This window comes from Danio aesculapii, chromosome 6 (genome assembly GCF_903798145.1).
Source record: "Danio aesculapii chromosome 6, fDanAes4.1, whole genome shotgun sequence".
Taxonomy (NCBI): Eukaryota; Metazoa; Chordata; class Actinopteri; order Cypriniformes; family Danionidae; genus Danio; species Danio aesculapii.
Genome location: NC_079440.1, coordinates 16,551,244 through 16,571,954, shown reverse-complemented (window position 1 = coordinate 16,571,954; position 20,711 = coordinate 16,551,244). Strand labels below are relative to the sequence as shown.

General features: G+C 35.6%; 1 protein-coding gene across 1 annotated transcript; it reads left to right on the top strand.

Annotated features, from left to right (window-relative positions):
* The first annotated feature begins 382 nt into the window (after window positions 1–382).
* On the top strand, window positions 383–17,338 carry chpfb (chondroitin polymerizing factor b). The gene is made up of 4 exons (XM_056458997.1): window positions 383–740; window positions 5,975–6,542; window positions 12,138–12,320; window positions 15,247–17,338. The coding sequence occupies exons 1-4, from the start codon at window positions 439–441 to the stop codon at window positions 16,507–16,509; spliced, it is 2,316 nt and encodes a 771-aa protein (XP_056314972.1). The 5' UTR covers window positions 383–438; the 3' UTR covers window positions 16,510–17,338.
* The last annotated feature ends 3,373 nt before the right edge of the window (window positions 17,339–20,711 follow it).

Below are 20,711 nucleotides of genomic sequence, written 5' to 3'. Positions count from 1 at the left end.
ACAATATGTGGGAGTTGTGTGAAATCCAGCATTTTTACAGCGCATGCATAAATTCATAGCCTGAACCAGTAAGATTATGATCGCCCTCTAGTGAGACCCAAAAAGATCCTAAACTTTCCATGTCTAAAAGCGGTTTCCTCGCAATATCCAAGGGCAAACGACCAAATTCGCTTTTACCCCTAAATTACAGCTGCTGCAGTTAATGACAGGTTTGCTGCGGTCTCGCAGATGGCGCCTCCTCCCTCCAGTGCTCCAGCGAATGGCAGTAATCAGCGCTTCGGGATTTGCATTGACTGACGTCTGGTTTAGAGGAGAGGCGGAGTCTGGAGCGATGACACGTCAGAAGGCAACAGACAGTCACGTCTCGCTTTATAGATGTGAAGCGACGCGGTTCTGCTAACAGCGTCTCCCCATTGTTTATTGCCGGAGACTGGAAGTATGAGGATTTCAATGCTAGTGTCCCTCATCCGGCCGAGCGGGCCTATTATCGTGGGCATCTCTCTGGGATTCACCCTGAGCCTCCTGAGCGTCACCTGGGTGGATGAATCCTGCGACTCTGACTGGATGGGAGCCGCCGACGAGATGCTCATAGGGCAGCCTGGGAGCTCGAAAGGGGCCCGAAAACCCAGTTCCATATCGAGCGGCACCACAGACAATGGGAACGACAAGGAGGATTTTGAGCCCCGAATAGTGCCGTATAACAAGCCTGCCCAAGATGGTCCTCCCAAAAAAGTTTTCAGGTGGGTGTAGCTTCACTAAGGATTCTATTCAGAGAGCATCCCGACTTACTGTTGGCTCTAGGCTATTTAAAGCAAGCAAGAATGGTTGAGATTAATTTTCAAGAACTTTTATGAATAAAAAAACATATTAAATATATAAAACATATATAAAACATATAAAAAACGTATTCTCTTAGCCTATGTAATTTAGCTACTGAAAAGGGATAGTTCACACAATATTGAAAATTCTGTCATCATGTACTCACCCTTTACTTGTTTGAAACCTTTATGATTTTGTTTTTCATTTTGAACACACACACAAAACAATTGTAAAGAAAGCTGGGAACCTGCAAGCATTGGCTTATTTAATGTTTCCTATTTGAAAGTCAATGGTTACAGATTTTCATATTTCTTCAAAATATTTTCTTTTGTGTTCTTCAGTAGAAAGAAACCCACAAAGCTTTGAAAGCACACGAAGGTAAGTAAATGATGAGAAAAGTAAAATCTGAACAATCGCTTTAAGATAACGGTTCCATGAAGAACATCAATTTAACACCCATGGGAACTTTTGATAAATCGTTCTATAAATAACGAAAGTAGTCGTCACACTGCAGAAAAAAGATCTGTGAAAAAATGCATGCAAAAAATCACAGGTTCGATACCAGCTCAGACTGGGTTGGGGGCTCGTCCGGGAAGGGAGAGAGCTTTGGGGGGTTGAGTGTAACGGAGGCCAGCTAGCGAAGTTCTATGGAGGTAAACTTCACTCCTCTGACCTAAAGGTGCTCGAGTGACAGATACTAGACGACATGGTCTTTAACCTTATCATGCAAAGAATCGCTGGTTCAATCCCAGTTCAGAACGGGTTGCATGCAGTAGGTCGGTGGGTTACAAACCCAAATAGTTTCTTTTATGATATTAGAGTGAGGTTCTCCGTTTGACCCTATTTTTAAGAGAGCGTAATTCAGTCAGATAGAAACACTAACCTTTTAAAATAATAATAATAATAACAAAAGCATGTTGATCACACATATTCTCTTTGTCATTCTAAAACTTTACATATTTGTAAGCGGGGAAACTGGTGAACACTGGAATAAGACGCTGGCTATTTAAAGTGCAAATGCTCCTGATCTTGCCCCTTGGCCTCTTGAAGCTCATGCGGCCTAATGATGTCATCAGGTCACCTAAAGCTGGTTGTCAGTCATGGATCAGAGGTTCAGTAATCTACATTGACAGCCTTAACAAGTCAACAACATGCTTAAAGGGATAGTTCATGAAAAATTGATAAAGGGAAAAACACCAAAATAAGAAAGCTTAGTTTTTTGTTTTCATTGTAACTGAATTGTGGCCAATAGAACATTTACAAGAACATCCTCATTAGCATACTGTAAACACACACAGCCTACCACGGAAAAGATGTCTAATAATACTTTTATGGAAGCTGCTAAATACTGTACTTTCAGAGTAAAACGGGACAAATATTAAAATCTATTGACTCCAAAAATGTGGCTATGTAGTTTAGCATTGATTAAGTTGCTTATGTTATTATTGGGTTGTACTTTCGCCTGATTTCCATTGTGTTGCTTCCACATTAAAATACAGAAAAATCTGATATTTTCCTCACAACACTGAGAATGGCTATGGCAAATTTAAGATACAGCTGAGGTTTATCATTCCAATGTGTTGAATAATATAAATGTAATATAATATTACAGTTTACATTCATATACTGTACATTCATTATTAGCCTCTATTACAAATTTGTGACCCAAAGTTTCTATGAAGTTACTATAAATTTATATACTAAACTAAACAGGTGGGTTTTGTGTTAATGGATTTTCCAGTGCAAACACAAATAATATTTGGTCTCGTGCACAATGTGAGAATATTTTTAATATACTTAAATATAATTTTATGTAGACTATATCAGATAAAATCTGCCACCATCCATCCATTTTCCAAAACACTTGGCCTATGTAGTGTAGGGTCGTGGGAATGTCGAATTGTATCTCAGGGTCTCAGGCAATAAAAATACCTTGGACGGATGGCCAGTCCATCACAGGCATACAACATCTGCAGACTGTGAAAAGAACAGATATAGAATGACATCTGCAGTTGGAAAAGTTAAAGTACTCTAAAGTGGAAAAATCTCAGATTCCTCTTAATTTGTTTCACTTTCAACTAGGAATGGGTGATATTGCACAAATTTGCAAAAAAATAAAAAATAAAAAAATCACAATTTATTTTTTATATCATTCTGTATCGATAATTATTGATTATTTTTTAACAATACATTTAGGAATATTATGATTTTTTGTTATTTAACCACTGTATTTAATTTACAAACATTACTAATGCAAATAGTATTAATAGTCAAAAACAAAAATATTTAAACAAAATATCTGATCTCTTTATAATAAAAAAGTGGTAAAGAGACTCAAACTTGATAAATAAAATATTACAAAATATGCGCAATAGTAAAGGGAGATCAACATCTGTAAGGTGTGCATAATAATGATAGTCACCCTCAAAGTCTGTAAACAAAACCAATTATGATAATCAAATCTGAGCTTTCAGGTAAAGGAACCAACCATCATTATTCATATACATACTGCAACATTACAAATTGTGAAGTTGAATAACTACATTACCCACTATGCTAAAAAAAATTTCAGATGGGGTGCTAGTGGCTGGGATGCACAAGAAAAGAAACCAAAAAGCCACTCTGGCGGCATCCTCACATGTTTTTTTATTTACAATCTCCTCACTGCTGCTATATGGCACTCATTTTCACATGTGTTGTAATTCTGACCTGGAGTGACAAGCGTGGCGCGTGGATTCCTTGACCATTTTCTATGGCGTCTCTCGTAAGTAGATGACCATCCACCATTTTCTCAGAGGATGAGAAACGGACTAACCATTACTGCAGCTCTGATAGAAGTTTATGAAGAAAAGTAAAAAGCACTGCGGTGTTTGGATGTGCTGTGTTTGAAGTAATTAGTCTACCATTATTACTGAAATGTGTATATAAGTGTGAAGCAGATTTGTTAGTTCTCCGCTCGCCGTTCGGAAACTATAGGTGTACCTGGAAAATGCACTCATGTCATGTGTGCACCGCTTGCACACCATGTGCAAGCCGTGTAAGTCACGCGCCTCCATTAGAAATGACAAACTTACACTCTAAGCTTATTGGCATTCCTTCCAAGGTGCGCGCTCAGCAGCCACATTTAAATAAAGCTATAGCGCTTCATACTGAACCAATGGTATTCGGTCATTAAATACCGATACTGATTTATCGCCCAGCCCTACTTTCAACTTTGTCAATAGTTTGCTATCATTTTTATCTTAAGAGAATGAGAAAAAATTTAAATATTACAATTCAAATATTAATTAATTAATTAATTTTCCTTCAACTTAGTTCCTTTATTCATTAGGGGTCGCCACAGTGGAATAAACCACCAAATTTAAATAAAAAATTTGACAATTTAAATTAGCAATTTCTATATGTAATAAAAACTATGCTCCACGCCAACATGGGGAGAACATGCAAACTCCATACAGAAATGCTAACTGATCCAGCCGGGGCTCGAACCAGTGACCTTTTTGCTGTGAGGCGAATGTGCTACCCACTGTGCAACTGTGATGCCATAAAAATAATAAAATAATAAATAAAAAATTTATTAAATCTTTAACGTAATTTTTTGTACGTTTTAGCTTTCATAAAGATTTGAGCTCTTTAATACGCAGTTCCTGTTGATAATGTATTTTGTGTGCCATATGATCACATCTCTTTTTATAAATATGAAATATTATTTTAATAAATTAAAAGTGAATCCATACAACAGACAAAGTATTTCCTGTTATTTTCTGTCATTTTTTTGTCATTTGTTTTTACATAATTGCTTTCTGTAAGAAACAAGGAAAACAAGTTGTTATTGACTTACAATCTTCCTCTCCACCAAAGTTCACTGACACTAAAACATCTTTACTTTCTCAAATGCATTATAGATGTACACAGCATTCTTCAAGACAGTGAGATTAGAGAGCAGTAGAGCATTCACTTTCAGAAATATTTTGCTATGAACATGTCCATGTAATTTGGAAGGAGCTTTCCAAATAATATTGAAAGAGCTGCATAAAGTCTTTTGTCTGTTATGGAAAAATGTCATCAGACAAGTTTATAAAGACACATTGGTGAGTAAATGATGACACAACTGTTCCCCATTTTGGCCTTCTGTGTGTGGTATGTTATAAATGGTTTGGTTGGTTTATTTGACCACCTGACACACAGCAAACCCAGCTGTACAGGACTTGCGATATCCTAATATACAGTTGTGTTAAGAACAACATCAGTAAACTCTTGAACCAGTATTATTAACAATAGAGATATTTGCTAGTATGTTTATAGAATGAATTAGCATGCTGCTAGTATGATTGGTATGTCGTTAGTATGTTTCTAGTATGCATTAGTATAATGCTAGTATGGATTAGTATGTTGTTAGTATGTCCAATGTAAAGGCAATGTAAGTTTTATTTATAATGAAAGTCTATAGGACAGTTGCTAGGGTGCCGAAGTCTGTATGACAGTCTGGCGCAAAGTTATGAGGTCACAAAGTTTGGTCCAATGCTAAGTCAATAGGTCTTTTCCGAATTTTCCAGGTCAGTTTTTGGAAAACCGTTAGTCGGATCAGTTGGAAAAGATATAGCAACTTAATTGAGTACAGTTTGGAGGTTTGGAGTTGGTTTGGTGGTTGTAGTATAAAGGTCTAGGAGGAGATGCGTTCTTAAAATAGTCTAAGAAGAAGAAGAAGACGGAAGTATAAGAATATGTTTATGTAGTATAACAGTATTGGCTTTCTCAACCCACCATAATAATAAAATAGAATTAGGGATGCAGAATAAATCCTACTTTATAACTACTAATGAACAGTTAATATCTTTTTAATAATAGGCAGGTTATAAGCCAGTAGTTATTATCATGAATTGTGACCTAAACTAAAGTGTTACCGAAAACAAAACTAATTTGAACTAAAGTCTCTTTAGTTTTAAATTAATATTCAGATTATTATTCCGTTTATTTCCCCCTATCAAAAAAACACACACAAAAATCATAACATTTTCTTGGTATTTTGATTTAAAATGTGTAATTTTCCACTATATTTGATATATAGAAAATAAAAGCAATTTAAATGTATGTATTTTTTAAAGCACTGCTATTTATTGAACACAACTGCAATTCTGTATCTTTTTCTCTTTAGAGCCAAGTACGCCAGCACAGAGCTTGGAATTCGTGAACGTCTCTTTGTTGCAGTATTTACTTCCAAAACCACCCTGAACACCTTAGCTGTGGCCATCAACCGGACCCTCAACCACCACCTGGATGGTCATCTCATCTTCTTTACAGGCACTCGCAATCGTAAAACCCCAAATGGGATGTTTGTGGTTGCTCATGGGGATGAGCGTCCAGTCCCAAACATGTTCCAATCGGTCCGATACCTCCTTGATCATTACATTACTGAGTTCGATTGGTTCTACTTTGTCCAGGATGACACTTACACCCAGCCGGAAAGACTGAAGCGCTTAGTAAGTCATCTGAGCATGAATCTTCAGCTTTACATGGGCCATTCAGGAGAGTTCATAGGAGCTGAAACGCAAGGGAGGTACTGCTACGGAGGTCCAGGATTTCTGCTGTCCCGTGCACTGCTTCTAAAGCTCCAACCATTCTTGGAGCATTGCAGGACAGACATCATAAGTGTCAGACCTGACGAGTGGCTCGGTCGCTGTATCATTGATTACGCTGGCGTAAATTGTGTGGAGGAATATGAGGTAAGTGGTAATGATTAACTGGCAGATTTGAGCAATATTTTTTGAGGATTCAGAATTTAAAATTTGGTTAATCAATTGCTTAACCTTATGTTTTTCCATTTTTGTGGACCACAAAAGCAGATATTTTGAGTAGTTTTTTGTTGTAAAGTAGGTAAAAATGACTTCATATCTCCCAAAACACACTATTAATGTATAGCTGAGAAGTAAAAAAAGATATATAATTTGTATGGGTAAAATGTATATTTTTACTATAATTGATCTTTTTTTATACATATTTGTTTTATTTATTATATATATTTTTATTGGTATTTAACAAGACCATACCCAGTAGTATATAATACAGTATAAAAAAAATTACAGACTGTAATTTTCTCATAAATTTCTGATTTTCTCACCATACCCAATAAAATAAAATAAAATAAAATAAAATAAAATAAAATAAAATAAAATAAAATAAAATAAAATAAAATAAAATAAAATAAAATAAAATAAAATAAAATAAAATATATTAGTTAAAAACAAACATATCCTTTGGAAATTTTTTTTTTAAAAAGTTCATATTGACCCAAACTGTACAATTAGTAAACAGGAAAAAAAGAGTTTGAGGCTTAAGCAGTTTTTCTTTACATTGTGAAAGTCAGCAGTGTCCATAATATTAATCTTTTATGAATTAAATTAATATTAATTTAAATATAAATTATCATATTTATATTTATATTTGTATTAATAAGAACAAGTTTAGATTTGTCCATCTGTCAGGTTTTGGAGACGTCTGCATAAGAACAGGACGTGTGTTTAGATATAACTCCAATAAACTGAAAGTTTTTTCACCACATTGCATTATAATTGTTCATTTATTCGTTTGGTGGAAATTAGAACTGAATTTAGAAATAGTTTTGCGAAAAACAAATCTTTGCGCTTAACAAACAAAATGAAATATGTAGGCTAATGGATGTCTTCATTGGCGTGCGTACAATACCGTTTTCTTATCCATGAAAGTAAAGAGTAAAAGTAAAGTAAAAAGAAAGTAAAGAGGCCAAATGGAGGAGACTAGTTCTTTATTCTCGCGCTGTAGATGGTCTGTTTAACTGTTTTGTCGCTATGAAGTTTTTACATTCACTTTTTCTACTCACAAAGTCTGTCACGTAAATAGCAAATGCACCATGGCGTGACACAACTGACTTATAAAGGGAATGTAAGATGAGACTCTGATCGGTTTAATGTGCATTATGCTCAAAACACACCCATAACTCATTAACAGAATAAGCACAACCCACCCTGTTAGACCATGCGCCTGGGCTCAGAGCGTATTTTTTTCAACCTTAAAATAGCAAAGGTGGATTCGGATCCCTTAATGCTTTTGCACCATATGCTTTAGACTTTGCTTCTAGACCGTTCAAATAGAGCCGAATGAGAGTAAATGATTGCCATTTTTAGATTACCATACTTTTTCTAAATAAAGCTTTGAAAACAAAAATGGTGTCCAGATCAAAACATATCAAAATGCATTCTCTTTACACTGTTTGTTTCAGTTATGTTAATTCCTTTTACTCATTTTAGCAAAATACACCCATTCCAGTTTTTTTGACAACATCAGCTTCTTCCCTGTAATCGCTGAGGCAGTTTCATCTCTCGCATCATGAGATTCCAATTAGTCATGAACTAAAATAGCATCTATCCCAGGGCAAATGTTTCCTGAGAGAGCTGTGTGCTGAAATGAGCTGAAGGAGGAGGGGGGATTGAAGGCCTCAAAGCCTGAATGTACAGATCATCCTGGCAAACTCTAAAAACAGGCCTGTGTTGATAAAGTACACTTTTTTCATGTTGCTGGTTTCCCTTAGTTGGCAATGTTTGTGCTGGTCACAAATGACTACATTTTTCGCCCGGGGTCTCCAGTTTCGACAGGAAACCACTTTACCCAAGGGTCTGTGCTTTATTGAGAGGGTGCGCTGTTATATTTTGAGAGACTCAATGCAACTGGGATGCCAAATAGTCAAATCAATAGTTCACAGTATTTTTCAAATCCTGAGGCTGGTACGTTGATTTATTCACACAAGCTGGTAGTCATCGGAAAAGGGGTTTTGTATATGCTCCAAGCATGTATTTCATATAATCTGCACCAAAAGCAGTATAGAAGAGTGTATGCACTTTATATAATGTGAAGTGTGATTGGAAATGGCTTGTTAAAAGTGCAGTATGTAAGTTTGACACCCAGTGGTTAAACTAGGCATTGCATGCCTGATTCAAAACACACGCAAGCGCAGGTTGCCAGATTGATGACACCAACAGGAGCGAGCCTGACTATCGAGCCTAAAGGCTGATTTAAGTCGTGTTCTAAATAAAAGAAATGGCATGCGACGATAGAAGGAATATTTTCCATATTAAAAGGTGTTTTTGTCCTAAACAACAGCTGAAATTTATATTTTAGAAACTGCTTCTGTTTCTTGCAGCTGAACTACAGAAAACTGAAAATGACCACCTCAGGTACACCTCATGTGCTTTATTCAGTGTTAAATGCTAATAATGCGAGTTTGAATTTCATTTTACATGACATTTATTGCCAAACTACTGAAAGCGGCAGCAGATAGTTTATCTCAGTTTAGTTTAAAAAAAAACAGTTTGAAATTTAACTTTACTGTGACTTAGTGCAAGCCAACACATATCAGAGTTTCAGCATGTACACTTAATAATGTTAAAGAGGTTTATTAGATTATAAACCTTATCATTTTGTTGGAGTGCAGTGAGTGCACTATTCTGTGCTTTTGAATGGCTGTATTTAAATTTCTGTTGTGTTTCGTCTGGTGCAAACAGCCAAATTTCTCATCACTGCGTATGTTGTCACATAGCGTGTTGTTATTTGCTTATTAATAACCACCTCATGTGGGACTCGGAGTCTGCGTCTCATTTCAGAGGCTGTTCACTGTCCACTGAAGGTCGCATTTCAGTCACTGACGTGTAGCGGAGGCCAGTTAATGAAGTGCTTTGCAGGTACACGCTGCTCCTCTGACCTCTAAAAGGTGCTCAGCAACAGTTGCTAGACGCCATGACCTTTAGCCTTCTTGTCAGAGCAACTGTCTCCCATGCGGAAGGTTGCCGGTTCAATCCCAGCTCAGAGCGGCTTGGGTGGTATAGGACCGGCGAGGTTACATTGGTGCTGTTACGTCAAAAGGTGCTCTGGGGACAGACGCATGAGTCCATGGTCTTTATCCTCCTTGTTAGAGCAACCGATGCCCATGCGGAAGGTTGCTGGTTTGATCCCAGCTCGGAACGGGTTGGGAGGTGTAGAACCGGCGGGGTTACAGATGCATACTTGGAGAGTTCAGAACCTGGGGTGCTGCAATATAGTTGGCTAAAATGGCATCGGGTGGGCTAAAGGGACCAAAACAAAGACAGGTGTTCCGGCATGTAACGAACATTTTCAAAGCAAAATATCTGACTTAAGCATTGTTTTTCATATAAGCAAGAACTTTCATTTAGCTTGTTTCTTAAATATCTGCAAACATATTATGGTATTTTTATGCTTCAGAAGAGTCAAAAACTTACATACAGCACCCTGAAATTAGCATTGGTGTGTTAAATTGCATTGTACATTGGTGAGAGCACATTGCTTTTTACACTAGCATAGTTAAATTCGGGCTTAGTGAGTAAATTATTTATTAAAAAAAGTAAATTTGTTTTTTACATTGTAATAAAATTTCAAAAAAAAAATATTATAGTATTTATGCTGTATTTTGATCATATAAATGCATTCATGTTGAGCACAAAAGAATTAAAAATACGTTACAAATGAAATCCTCCAAACATTTGAACTTTATTACTCTGAACCACATGTCTCATGCATCTTTAACTCACTGGAAGATGATTTATGTTCACTTTATGAACACAATCCAAGCATGTATTTAATATAATATGCATCAAAAACAGTATAGAAGTGTATGGACTTCGTAAAGTGGGAAGTGTGGTTGGTAATGGCCTGTTAAATTAGGTATGTGTACATTGGTGTGTTAAATGGGATTGTACATGAGTGGTAGTTCTTTTCTTTTTACACGACCATAGTTAAATTTGGGCTTAGTGAGTAATTAATTAATTAATTAATTAAAAAAGCACACTTGATTTTAAATTGTAATAATATTTGAAAAAATTATATTAGAATATTAGAATATTTATGCTGTATTTTGATCAAATAACTGCTTTCACATTGAGCAATAAAGATTTAAAGAAATTACAAATAAAACATTTGGACTTTCATTACTCTGAACCACATGTCTCATACACCTTTAACTCATTGGAAGATGATTTATGTACACTTTATGAACACACTCCAAGCATGTATTTCATATAATATGCAACAAAATAATAGAACCATAGAATTTTGTGGAGGGGACTTTGTAAATTAGTATGTGTGGTTGTTAATGGTCTGTTAAATTAGCATTGGTCTGTTAAATGGGACTGTACATGGGTGGGAGTTGTTTTCTTTTTGCACTACCATAGTTAAAATTGGGCTTAGTGATTAAATAAATTGATTTTACATTGTAAAAATATTTTTTAAAATTATATTAGAATATTAGAATATTTATGCTGTATTTTGATCAAATAAATGCATATGCGATGAGTATGAAAGACTTAAAAAAAAAAACATCATATAATCATCCAACCATTTGAACTTTTAGTACTCTGAACCACATCTCATACACCTTTACATCATTGGAAGATGATTTATATTACTACTTAGTAAGTATATACTGTAGTTATTTAAACCTTTTGGACAATGACGTAAAAGCAGTGACCTGGATATAAAGCATTAGTAATTCTCTCAGACCTGAACATGCCGGCTGGATCCAACATGAAACAAGTGAACGTCCAGACACAGGGATTACTTTAATGGAATGATGTACTACTTCTGCCGCTGAGCTGCAAAGTAAATGGCTTCCTGTTCTCCGCAGGCCAACTGCAGACCTGCTGTGATTTTCGCAGTTAATTAGCATGGTTACAACAAGACATTAAACAGCATTACTGCAAATCGCAAAGGTCTGCTGACTAGAACTGGCCAGAGTTAACCTAGAGGTGCTGTCTATGAAGCCCTGAATGCATTCTTGTTGTAGTGCCAAATGCTAAAAACATAATTCATGTACAGTTGAAGTCAGAATTGTTAGCCCTCCTGAATTATTAACCCCCCTGTATATATTTTTCCCCAATTTCTGTTAAACGGAAAGAAGATTTTACATAATTTTTTACTAGAAAAAAATCTAGTTACTAGTATTTAGCTTAAAGTTCAATTTAAATGCTTAACTAGGGTAATTAGGCAAGTCATTGAATAACGATGGTTTGTTCTGTAGCAAATCAAAAAAAAAAAAAAAAATTGCTAAAAGGGGCTAATAATATTGACCTTAAAATTATTTTTAATAAATTAAAAACTGCTTTTATTGGAGCCGAAATAAAACAAGTAAGACTTTCTCCAGAAAAAAAAAAAATATAGTTCTGTTAAAAATAATTTGGGGGAAAAACATTCACAGGAGGGCTAATAATTTTGACTTCACCAGTACATGTAGTGGTCTGTATAATCATAAGATCTCATTTCAATCTTTCTTTACACAGGGGCTGAATTATAATTATTTTAGAATGGAAAACAAGATGGACTTTCCCAGAATGGAGAACGACGTATTCCAGAAAGCTCTCACTGTTCATCCTGTGAGCAGTGCAGATCTTATGTATCGACTGCACAAACATTTCACAGAAATTGAACTGCAGAGGACGTATGAGGAGATCGAAAAACTACAGGTTAGATGCTGCATTTCACCAAAATTTCATTCAGACAATAATATTGTTAGATTCATGTATGCATGACATGTTTTTCCCCTATATTATTTATTTTTTAATGCATACCAAGTTACATTTAGCATGTCAAATGAGCCTCAAAAGTACACCTTTATACTTTGGATTCTTTGCTGGATTTACTCAAAATCTCTTTTAGATCTTGGAATAACCAGAGAAGTTGCATATATTCACAACTTTTCTAGTTATTCCAAGCTCTAAAAGTTGTTGTCAGGTCGAGATTGTGAGTAAATCCGATTGAATAATAAGCCCTTCTGTGAGTGCTGTTCAATAGTGAGATTTTTTTCAACACATTTTTAAAGATGCGTTTTAAAGAGCCCCTATTATGCATTAAAAAAGGCCGTACTTTGGTTATGGGGGTTTCCAACAACAGGCTGATATGCATGATATCTGATATCAAAAAACACTTATTGTCTTAAAATATGCATTCAATTTTAGCTAATTATCCCAAGGACTCCCAAATGATGTGTTGAGTGATTCATTATGCGCTAATCCCTCTTTAGAGCAATACTAATCTTCGCTCATTGGTTCAATAACCCAGTCTGTTGCAATTGGATGACTGAGTTCAGCGCGAGACAGAGAGAAACACTCACAATGGCTTATCAACATTGTTGAAGTAGTCAGAGTGCAGAGTGTATGTGTGAGACCAATGCAGGAGTGCATTAAAGCAATGCAGTTAACAATGTGCAATGCACACCAGCATATTGCTCTATTTTTTAACCAATTTTCAATGTGGCTTTAGACGCGATATGAGAATATAAAGAGTTAACCAGATACAGTACAAGTCGCATGGAGCGATTACAAATGACAAAGCACAATTAAATACATATTTTGCAAGCTAGAGAAAACAAGGAGGCAACCATTTTAATCGCACATACTTACACTTTCGAAATGGACGAAGAAACTGATCCATGAACGGTGTACGGATAAAGTTCCTGTCAAGCTATGACAAAGTCCCATACATCAATAGTCTTTTCTGAGCCTTCATTTAACAAATGGCCATCAAATCCCACGTTGTAGGGTAGATTACTGCATTAATCTCCAGAACATTCACTCATCTTTAGTCATAATTGGTCCCACACAAACCTGCACTCTGCTAGTGTTTGAAGGGAAAGGCGCGTTCACGTTTTACCAGATCCTGTACTTCATATTTGGTATTGTTTTGTGTCGATGTCGATAAGAACAGGCAAAAAATGCGAATCAATAACGAATCATTTAAACGACTTTGAGTCAAACCTTTTATTAAAAAATCTATGTTTTTAAACAAGGTGTATTTTCAGATTTAAACCTCTCAGATTTAAACATTTAAGCTGGATTTCTTCATTCATTTAGAGCTGTGTTGCACACTGCATGACAGGTCATTTTCAAAAATCCATAAAAGGGGCTATTTAATAACTATTTTCTAATGTCTAGTATCTTTTGTGTTTGTCATGATCACAGTATATAATATTTTTTCTAGTATTTTGCAGATACTAGTATTGAGCTTAAAGTGCAAGCTTAACTGAGTTTATTTGGTTAACTAGGCAAGTGAGGTTAATTAGGCAAAGTATTCCATAACAGTGGTTTGTTCAGTAGCCAATCAAAAAATTATAATATTATAATGTAAAAACGTTTTTTATTCCAGCCAAACAAAAAGAAATACAAATTTCTCTAGAAGAAAAAATATTATAGGAAGTACTGTGAAAATAAATAAATTGAAAATTTCTCCATTAAACACACGTAAACGATAAAGAGGGCTAACAATTTAACTTTTTTAATAGATATAAAAATTAGGTTTATATGTGTATATATATATATATATATATATATATATATATATATATATATATATATATATATATATATATATATATATATATATATATATATATATACATATATATATACATATATATATATATATATATTAATTTAATTGGGGGAAAAAATAAAAAGGTGGCTAATAATTCTGACTTCAACTGTATGTATGTATATATCATATGTCAGATGAAGTCAGAATTATTAGCCCCGTTAATTTTTTCCCCAATTTCTGTTTAACGGAGAGATTTTTTCAACACATTTCTAAACATAAAAGTTTGTAAAACGATTGTATAATGATGGTTTGTTCTGTAGACTATCAAAAAAATTTGCTTAAAGGGGATAAAAATTTTGACCTTAAAATGTTTTTTGAAAAATTAAAAACTGCTTTTATTCTAGCTGAAATAAAACAAATAAGACTTTCTCCAGAAGAAAAAAAATCAAACATACTGTGAAAATTTTCTTGCTCTGTTAAACATCATTTAAGAAATAATTCAAAATGAAATAAATATATATATATATATATATATATATATATATATATATATATATATATATATATATATATATATATATATATATATATATATATATATATATATATATACATTTTTTTTTCTCATCCGTTTCCAATTTCCTCATCCGTAACAATATTCAAAGACCTCTAAACTTTTCCGGAGATTTACTTGCATTTTTTTGTTAAATTACTTGGATTAAAATTTTTTTTATTAATTTAATTAAATTTTTCAAGGTTAAATATTACGCTTCCTCGTATATCAAGGTTTTCCAATACTGTTAGTTTATTTGATTCCTTTTTTACGTTTTAAGAGCGCTCAGGCCCAATAATTAAGAAACCCCTGCTTTAAAAACTGCATATAACCATTATTCCAATTGATAGTATGTGTGTTCAACATGTGCACTAGAAAGGTGGATTGTTGTTTGATTAATCTCTTCCAAAGTTCAGTGATTACAAAATGTCTTTGTACCCACTACTTCTTTAACGATGCAGAAATGTATTTTAAAAGTTTCACATCACTTTTGACAACTTAACAAGAATCTTACTTTTTACCCTTAGTCTGAGATAAAGAACGTCAGTGAAGTAGCAGCGGATGGAAACAAGAGTGCTCTGTGGCCCGTCGGCATCACCCCTCCCTTTGAACCCAAAAGCCGGTTCGAGGTGCTGCGCTGGGACTACTTTACAGAAGAGAACCTTTTCTCCTGCTTGGACGATGCCCCCAAATGCACAATCAATGGTGCTGATCGTGTGGACGTGATTGATGTAATCAAGGTTGCTGCAGAAGAGCTCAATAAAAAATACAATCCCTTTGTACAGCTGAGCGAACCACATCTGGTGAACGGTTACAGGCGCTTGGACCATACTCGGGGTATGGAGTACACCTTGGACTTGCAATTCCAGGCTACCACAGAGTCTGGCCACCAGAAATTAATTACACGCCGTGTACACCTCGTGCGACCCCTCAGCCAGGTAGAGATCATCCCTATGCCCTATGTCACTGAGGCCACACGTATCAATATCCTTCTACCCATCAACAGTTATGAGTCTCATGCAGCTCTGCGTTTCCTAGATCACTGCTCCACAAACTTGTTTGAAACCAGTGAGAATGCACTACTAAACTTCTTGTTCACCTACGAACCTGCGGAAGCCCAAAAAGTGAGTACAAATGACGTCTTTAAAGAGGTCAAAGCTAAGATTACTGCCATCGAGAGCAGATATCCCAACGTCAAGGTCTCTTGGATCAGCATAAAGACAGAAAGTCCTGGCGTCCTGCGAATCCTGGACATTGTTTCTAGGAAGCACCCAGTGGAAACACTCTTCCTTCTGGCCACAGCGGACACCTTGTTCAACTCGGAGTTCTTGAATCGCTGCCGTATGAATGCCATCAATGGCTGGCAGGTTTTCTTTCCCATTCATTTCCAAGAATTTGACCCCACCGTGGCGTATCCCGACCAGGCGCCCCCTTCCTCACCAGACCTCCTCAGGGAAGCAGGTCACTTCGACCGCTACACCTTCGAGGAGGCGTGCTTCTATAACTCGGACTACATGGCCGCACGGACTCGGATGCCTGGGGATTTGCAGGAGAACGAGGAGCTGCTGGAGAGCCTGGATCTTTATGACGTGTTTGTGCAGTACTCGGGACTGCATGTGTTTCGCGCTGTGGAGCCTGCTTTACGTCAGGCTTACCGCAACCGGACTTGCGACCCTCGGCTGAGTGAGGACGTTTTCCATCGCTGCCTTCAGAGCTCTCTGGAGAGCCATGGGTCACGTTCGCAGCTCGCCATGCTAATATTTGAACAAGAGCAAGGCAACAGCACCTGAGGAGCATTCAGGGAAGCAACAGACTGGCTAACCGCTAGCAGCAATGCTTCTTGTTTTGACATCTCTCAAGCAGCAAACAACAGCAAACCTCTTTGATTATTACCGAATTCTTAAAGAAATATTCTGAGAGGAACATTTGGAAACATTTAACAAGAAGACCCTTGAGCACTTGACTCTTGTTTTTTAATGCACTACGAGAAAATGATACTGTTCTTTCACTGTGCTTTTTAAAATATCTTTTTACATTTTGTATCGCGGTTATGATGTTTGTTTGTTATGATGACTTTCTTAATGTTGATTTCCTAATTCAGTATGTATATGCAATTTACCCTACAGGCTGGTAGAATTACGCCCAAAGTATACTTTGCTTTTGACGCAGATGCTAGCCTACAGTATGCAGCCAACCAAACTCATATCCTGTGGATGAATATACCCTCTTCAATACTAAACAGCTGTGATAGCTAGTTTAGATTAAGTTTTAGTACCAGTATTGACACCTCTGGCCAGTCAACCTCCTGAATCTTACACTATTCTATGGGGCTACGGATGAGCATTAGGAATTGAAGCAACACAACTAACAACATACAGTAGGTCACACAAATTTCATACATTCTACACCCAATCATTCCATATAGAACATACATTTTACATACATTCAACTGCAGTATGTGATTTCAGACTGCAATAGCCTTTTAAAGGATCGTTAATTTAATTACATGCATAAACAGATTTCTGTTTGTCATGATCAGATCTATCCATGATATTCCTTAACATGATACATCTTAATTTGCATGGGTGTATTTTCAGGAATAGGTAACAGAATGATTTAAAACTAGCAACTTTTTTGTTTATGATAAAACCATTAGTATTTTAAAGTAAAGATCATGTTCCATCAAAACCTTTTGCAAACATCTCACTGTAAATATATCAAAATGTAACTTTTGATTAGTATTTTGCATTTCGAAGGATTTAAAGTGGACAAATTTAAAGGTGATTTTCTTGATATACACTACCTGAAAAAAGTCTTGCCGCCTATCTAAGTTTTAGAAACAACAAATAACAACTTGACTTCTAGTTGATCATTTGGAATGAGAAGTTACTTATATGAAAGGCAAAGGCTTCTAGATTACACTTATTTTGCCAAAATAAAATATGATCAAGCCTTGATTTTTAGTTATTTAATCAAGACAGTAAGGTCTGACTTAGCTTAGACAAAAGTCTTGAACAGTATAGAATATAAAGTCATGGTGCAGTGGAAAAAGAATTCATATTGTGTATGACTACATTGAGCTTGGATGACTGTATCCATTTTGGATTTTTTGGATTCATCTTCAGTGCCTCCTTCTTCATTTACCCCAGACATGCTCAATAATGTTCATGTCTGGTGACTGGGCTGGCCAATCCTGCAGCACCTTGACCTTCTTTGCTTTCAGGAACTTTGATGTGGAGGCTGATGTATGAGATGGAGTACTATCCTGCTGAAGAATTTCTCCTCTCCTGTGGATTGTAATGTAATGGGCAGCACAAATGTCTTGATACCTCAGGCTGTTGATGTTGCCATCCACTCAGCAGATCTCTCGCACACCCCATACTGAATGTAACCCAAACCATGATTTTTACTTCACTAAACTTTACTGATTTCTGTAACAATTTTGGGTCCATGTGGGTTCAATAGGTCTTCTGCAGTATTTGTGATGATTGGAATGCAGTTCAACAGATGACTCATCAGAAAAATCTAACTTCTGCCACTTTTCCAAATGATCAACTAGAAGTCAAGTTATTATTTGTTGCTCTTATACATGGGACGATGACTAGACTTTTGTCAGGTAGTGTATATCAATTTATTTAAGTTTCCGATTCCAGCTTTTCAAATAGTTGTATCTCGTCCAAATATTTACATATTAAACCTTGCATAAGTGCAAAGCTTTTTTTTTTTTATTCAGATGTGTTAATCTCAATTTCCAAACATTTACTCATAATGGATTTTGTGGTCCATGGTTATGCATAGTAAAAAATAATGGGTAATTGGAAAAATCCAAACATGTATGCAAACAAATAATAAATGTACATTAAACATATAAATTAATGTCCACTGTTCAAAACAATGATAAAAAGTTCATGACAAGATATCTTTTTACGTAACTTTTAGTAATTTAATCAGGTTTCAACTTAGTTTTTTTAGTTTAAACAAAATTTTACTTCATGTTTAAATCAGATTAATTGATTTAAGTTGAAATGACTTGTACATTTAAATTGGTTCAACTTAAAATGTTTATTTAATTAAATTTTTGGTGTGCTGCATTTGACTGCATCTGAGGATTGTTTTGCTGTTTTGTTTAAAGTGCATTCGGAAAGTATTCATAGCGCTTCACTTTTTTCACATTTTTTTATGTTACAGCCTTATTCCAAAATTATTAAATTCATTTATTTCCTCATAATTCTACACACAATACCCCATAATGACAATGTGAAAAAATATATTTTTTTAATTATTTAAAAAACCTCAAAAATCACATGTACAGAAGTATTCACAACCTTTGCCGTGAAGCTCTAAATGGAGCTCAGGTACATTTTGTTTCCACTGATCATTCTTGAGATGTTTCAGCAGCTTAATTGGAGTTCATCTGTAAATTCAGTTCATTGGACATGATTTGAAAAGGCATACACCTGTCTATATAAGGTCCCAGGGTTGACAGTGCAAGTCAAAGCACAAACCAAGCATGGAGACAAATCTGAAGACCTCCGAGACAGGATTGTCTGGAGGCACAAGGCTGGGGAAGGTTACAGAAACATTTCTGCTGCTCTGAAAGTTCCAATGAGCACAGTGGCCTCCATCATCCATAATTGGAAGATGTTTGGAACCACTAGGAATCATTCTAGAGCTGGCCGGCCATCTAAGCTGAGTCATCGGGGAAGAAGGGCCTTAGTCAGGGAGGTGATCTGAAAATGGCTGTTCACCTTCACTTCCTATCCAACCTGACAGACAAAGACAGGTGTGCCAAGCTTGTGGCATCATATTTAAAAAGTCTTGAGGCTGTAATTTCTGCCAAAGTTGCATCAACAACGTATTGAGCAAAGGCTGGGAATACTTCTGTACATGTGATTTTTCAGGTTTTTTTATTTTAAATAAATTTCAAAAACATTGTCACATTTTTTTTACATTGTCATTATGGGGTATTGTGTGTAGAATTTGAAGAAATGAATTTAATCAATTTTGGAATAAGGCTGTAACAAAAAAAAAATGTGGAAAAAGTGAAGCGTCTTCTAGACGATCTAAACACTGTATAAATATATCCATCAAGTATGAACTTTTCTACACTGAAAAAAATATTCATTGGATTTACATTTTTTTTAAGGCAAGTGCTTGCAAACAATTTATATTGGCTGAATTTAAACAAACTAATTAAGTTGAACATTACTAAATGTAATTTGTTTGTTTAAATTCAATCCATATAAGTTGTTTGCAACCACTAACCCTAAAAAAATGTAGTAAATGAATCATTTTTTTCAGCGTACTTCAGTGATTGTCTGATAGAGATGACCAATGATAATGAAACTGGCTGGTTTATGAAGCATCGCAACCAGAAAGGCTATAGCGTGAAAGCAGAAGTATACTTTGGGCTACTTTCAGAGCTGGTAAAGAGAATGTGAATATAATTATAATTTTTCTACAGTGAAAGAATTTGTTTTGCACATATTATGGTGCATGGCTGCAGCTGAGGGAAGAGATGAAGAATGTTTACAACGATAAACTGGACAGTTCAGAAAGGACGATTATATAAAACATTTTCCACAATGTATTTTGAATTATTCCCATTTTTTTGGTTGTTGTATCCACCCAAGTCAGAAACGCATTCCTGTATTCCACCCACACTTCCTTTTCCCGTTAGCTGTGGCTGTCTGGAGCAACCAAGCTATATTGTCCGCGTGAAAATCTGTGCCTTGAAACAATACAACCAACATATAAACACATTTTTAGTTTTGCACATGAACCATATATTTAAGGACTTTCTGTCCACATTGTCTTTATCAGAAAGATGTTTGAGTGCAGATACCAGGTGGAATTGACATACTGTAATGAGATAACAGAGTTAGTGCAGATGTTTACTGCGTGCTCCTAACAGAAATAGTCACAGATGAAAAGCTTAAGAGCCTCTAATTCTATTCGCTGAAAGTGTGTCAATACAGGTGAGGGAAAATTT

Excerpts from the sequence above, each read along its gene's own strand:
- chpfb (XM_056458997.1), top strand. The coding sequence starts at position 439 with ATGAGGATTTCAATGCTAGTGTCCCTCATCCGGCCGAGCGGGCCTATT. Across the intron at positions 741-5,974 it reads CCTCCCAAAAAAGTTTTCAG|AGCCAAGTACGCCAGCACAG; the intron begins GTGGGTGTAGCT and ends TTTTCTCTTTAG. Across the intron at positions 6,543-12,137 it reads ATTGTGTGGAGGAATATGAG|GGGCTGAATTATAATTATTT; the intron begins GTAAGTGGTAAT and ends TTCTTTACACAG.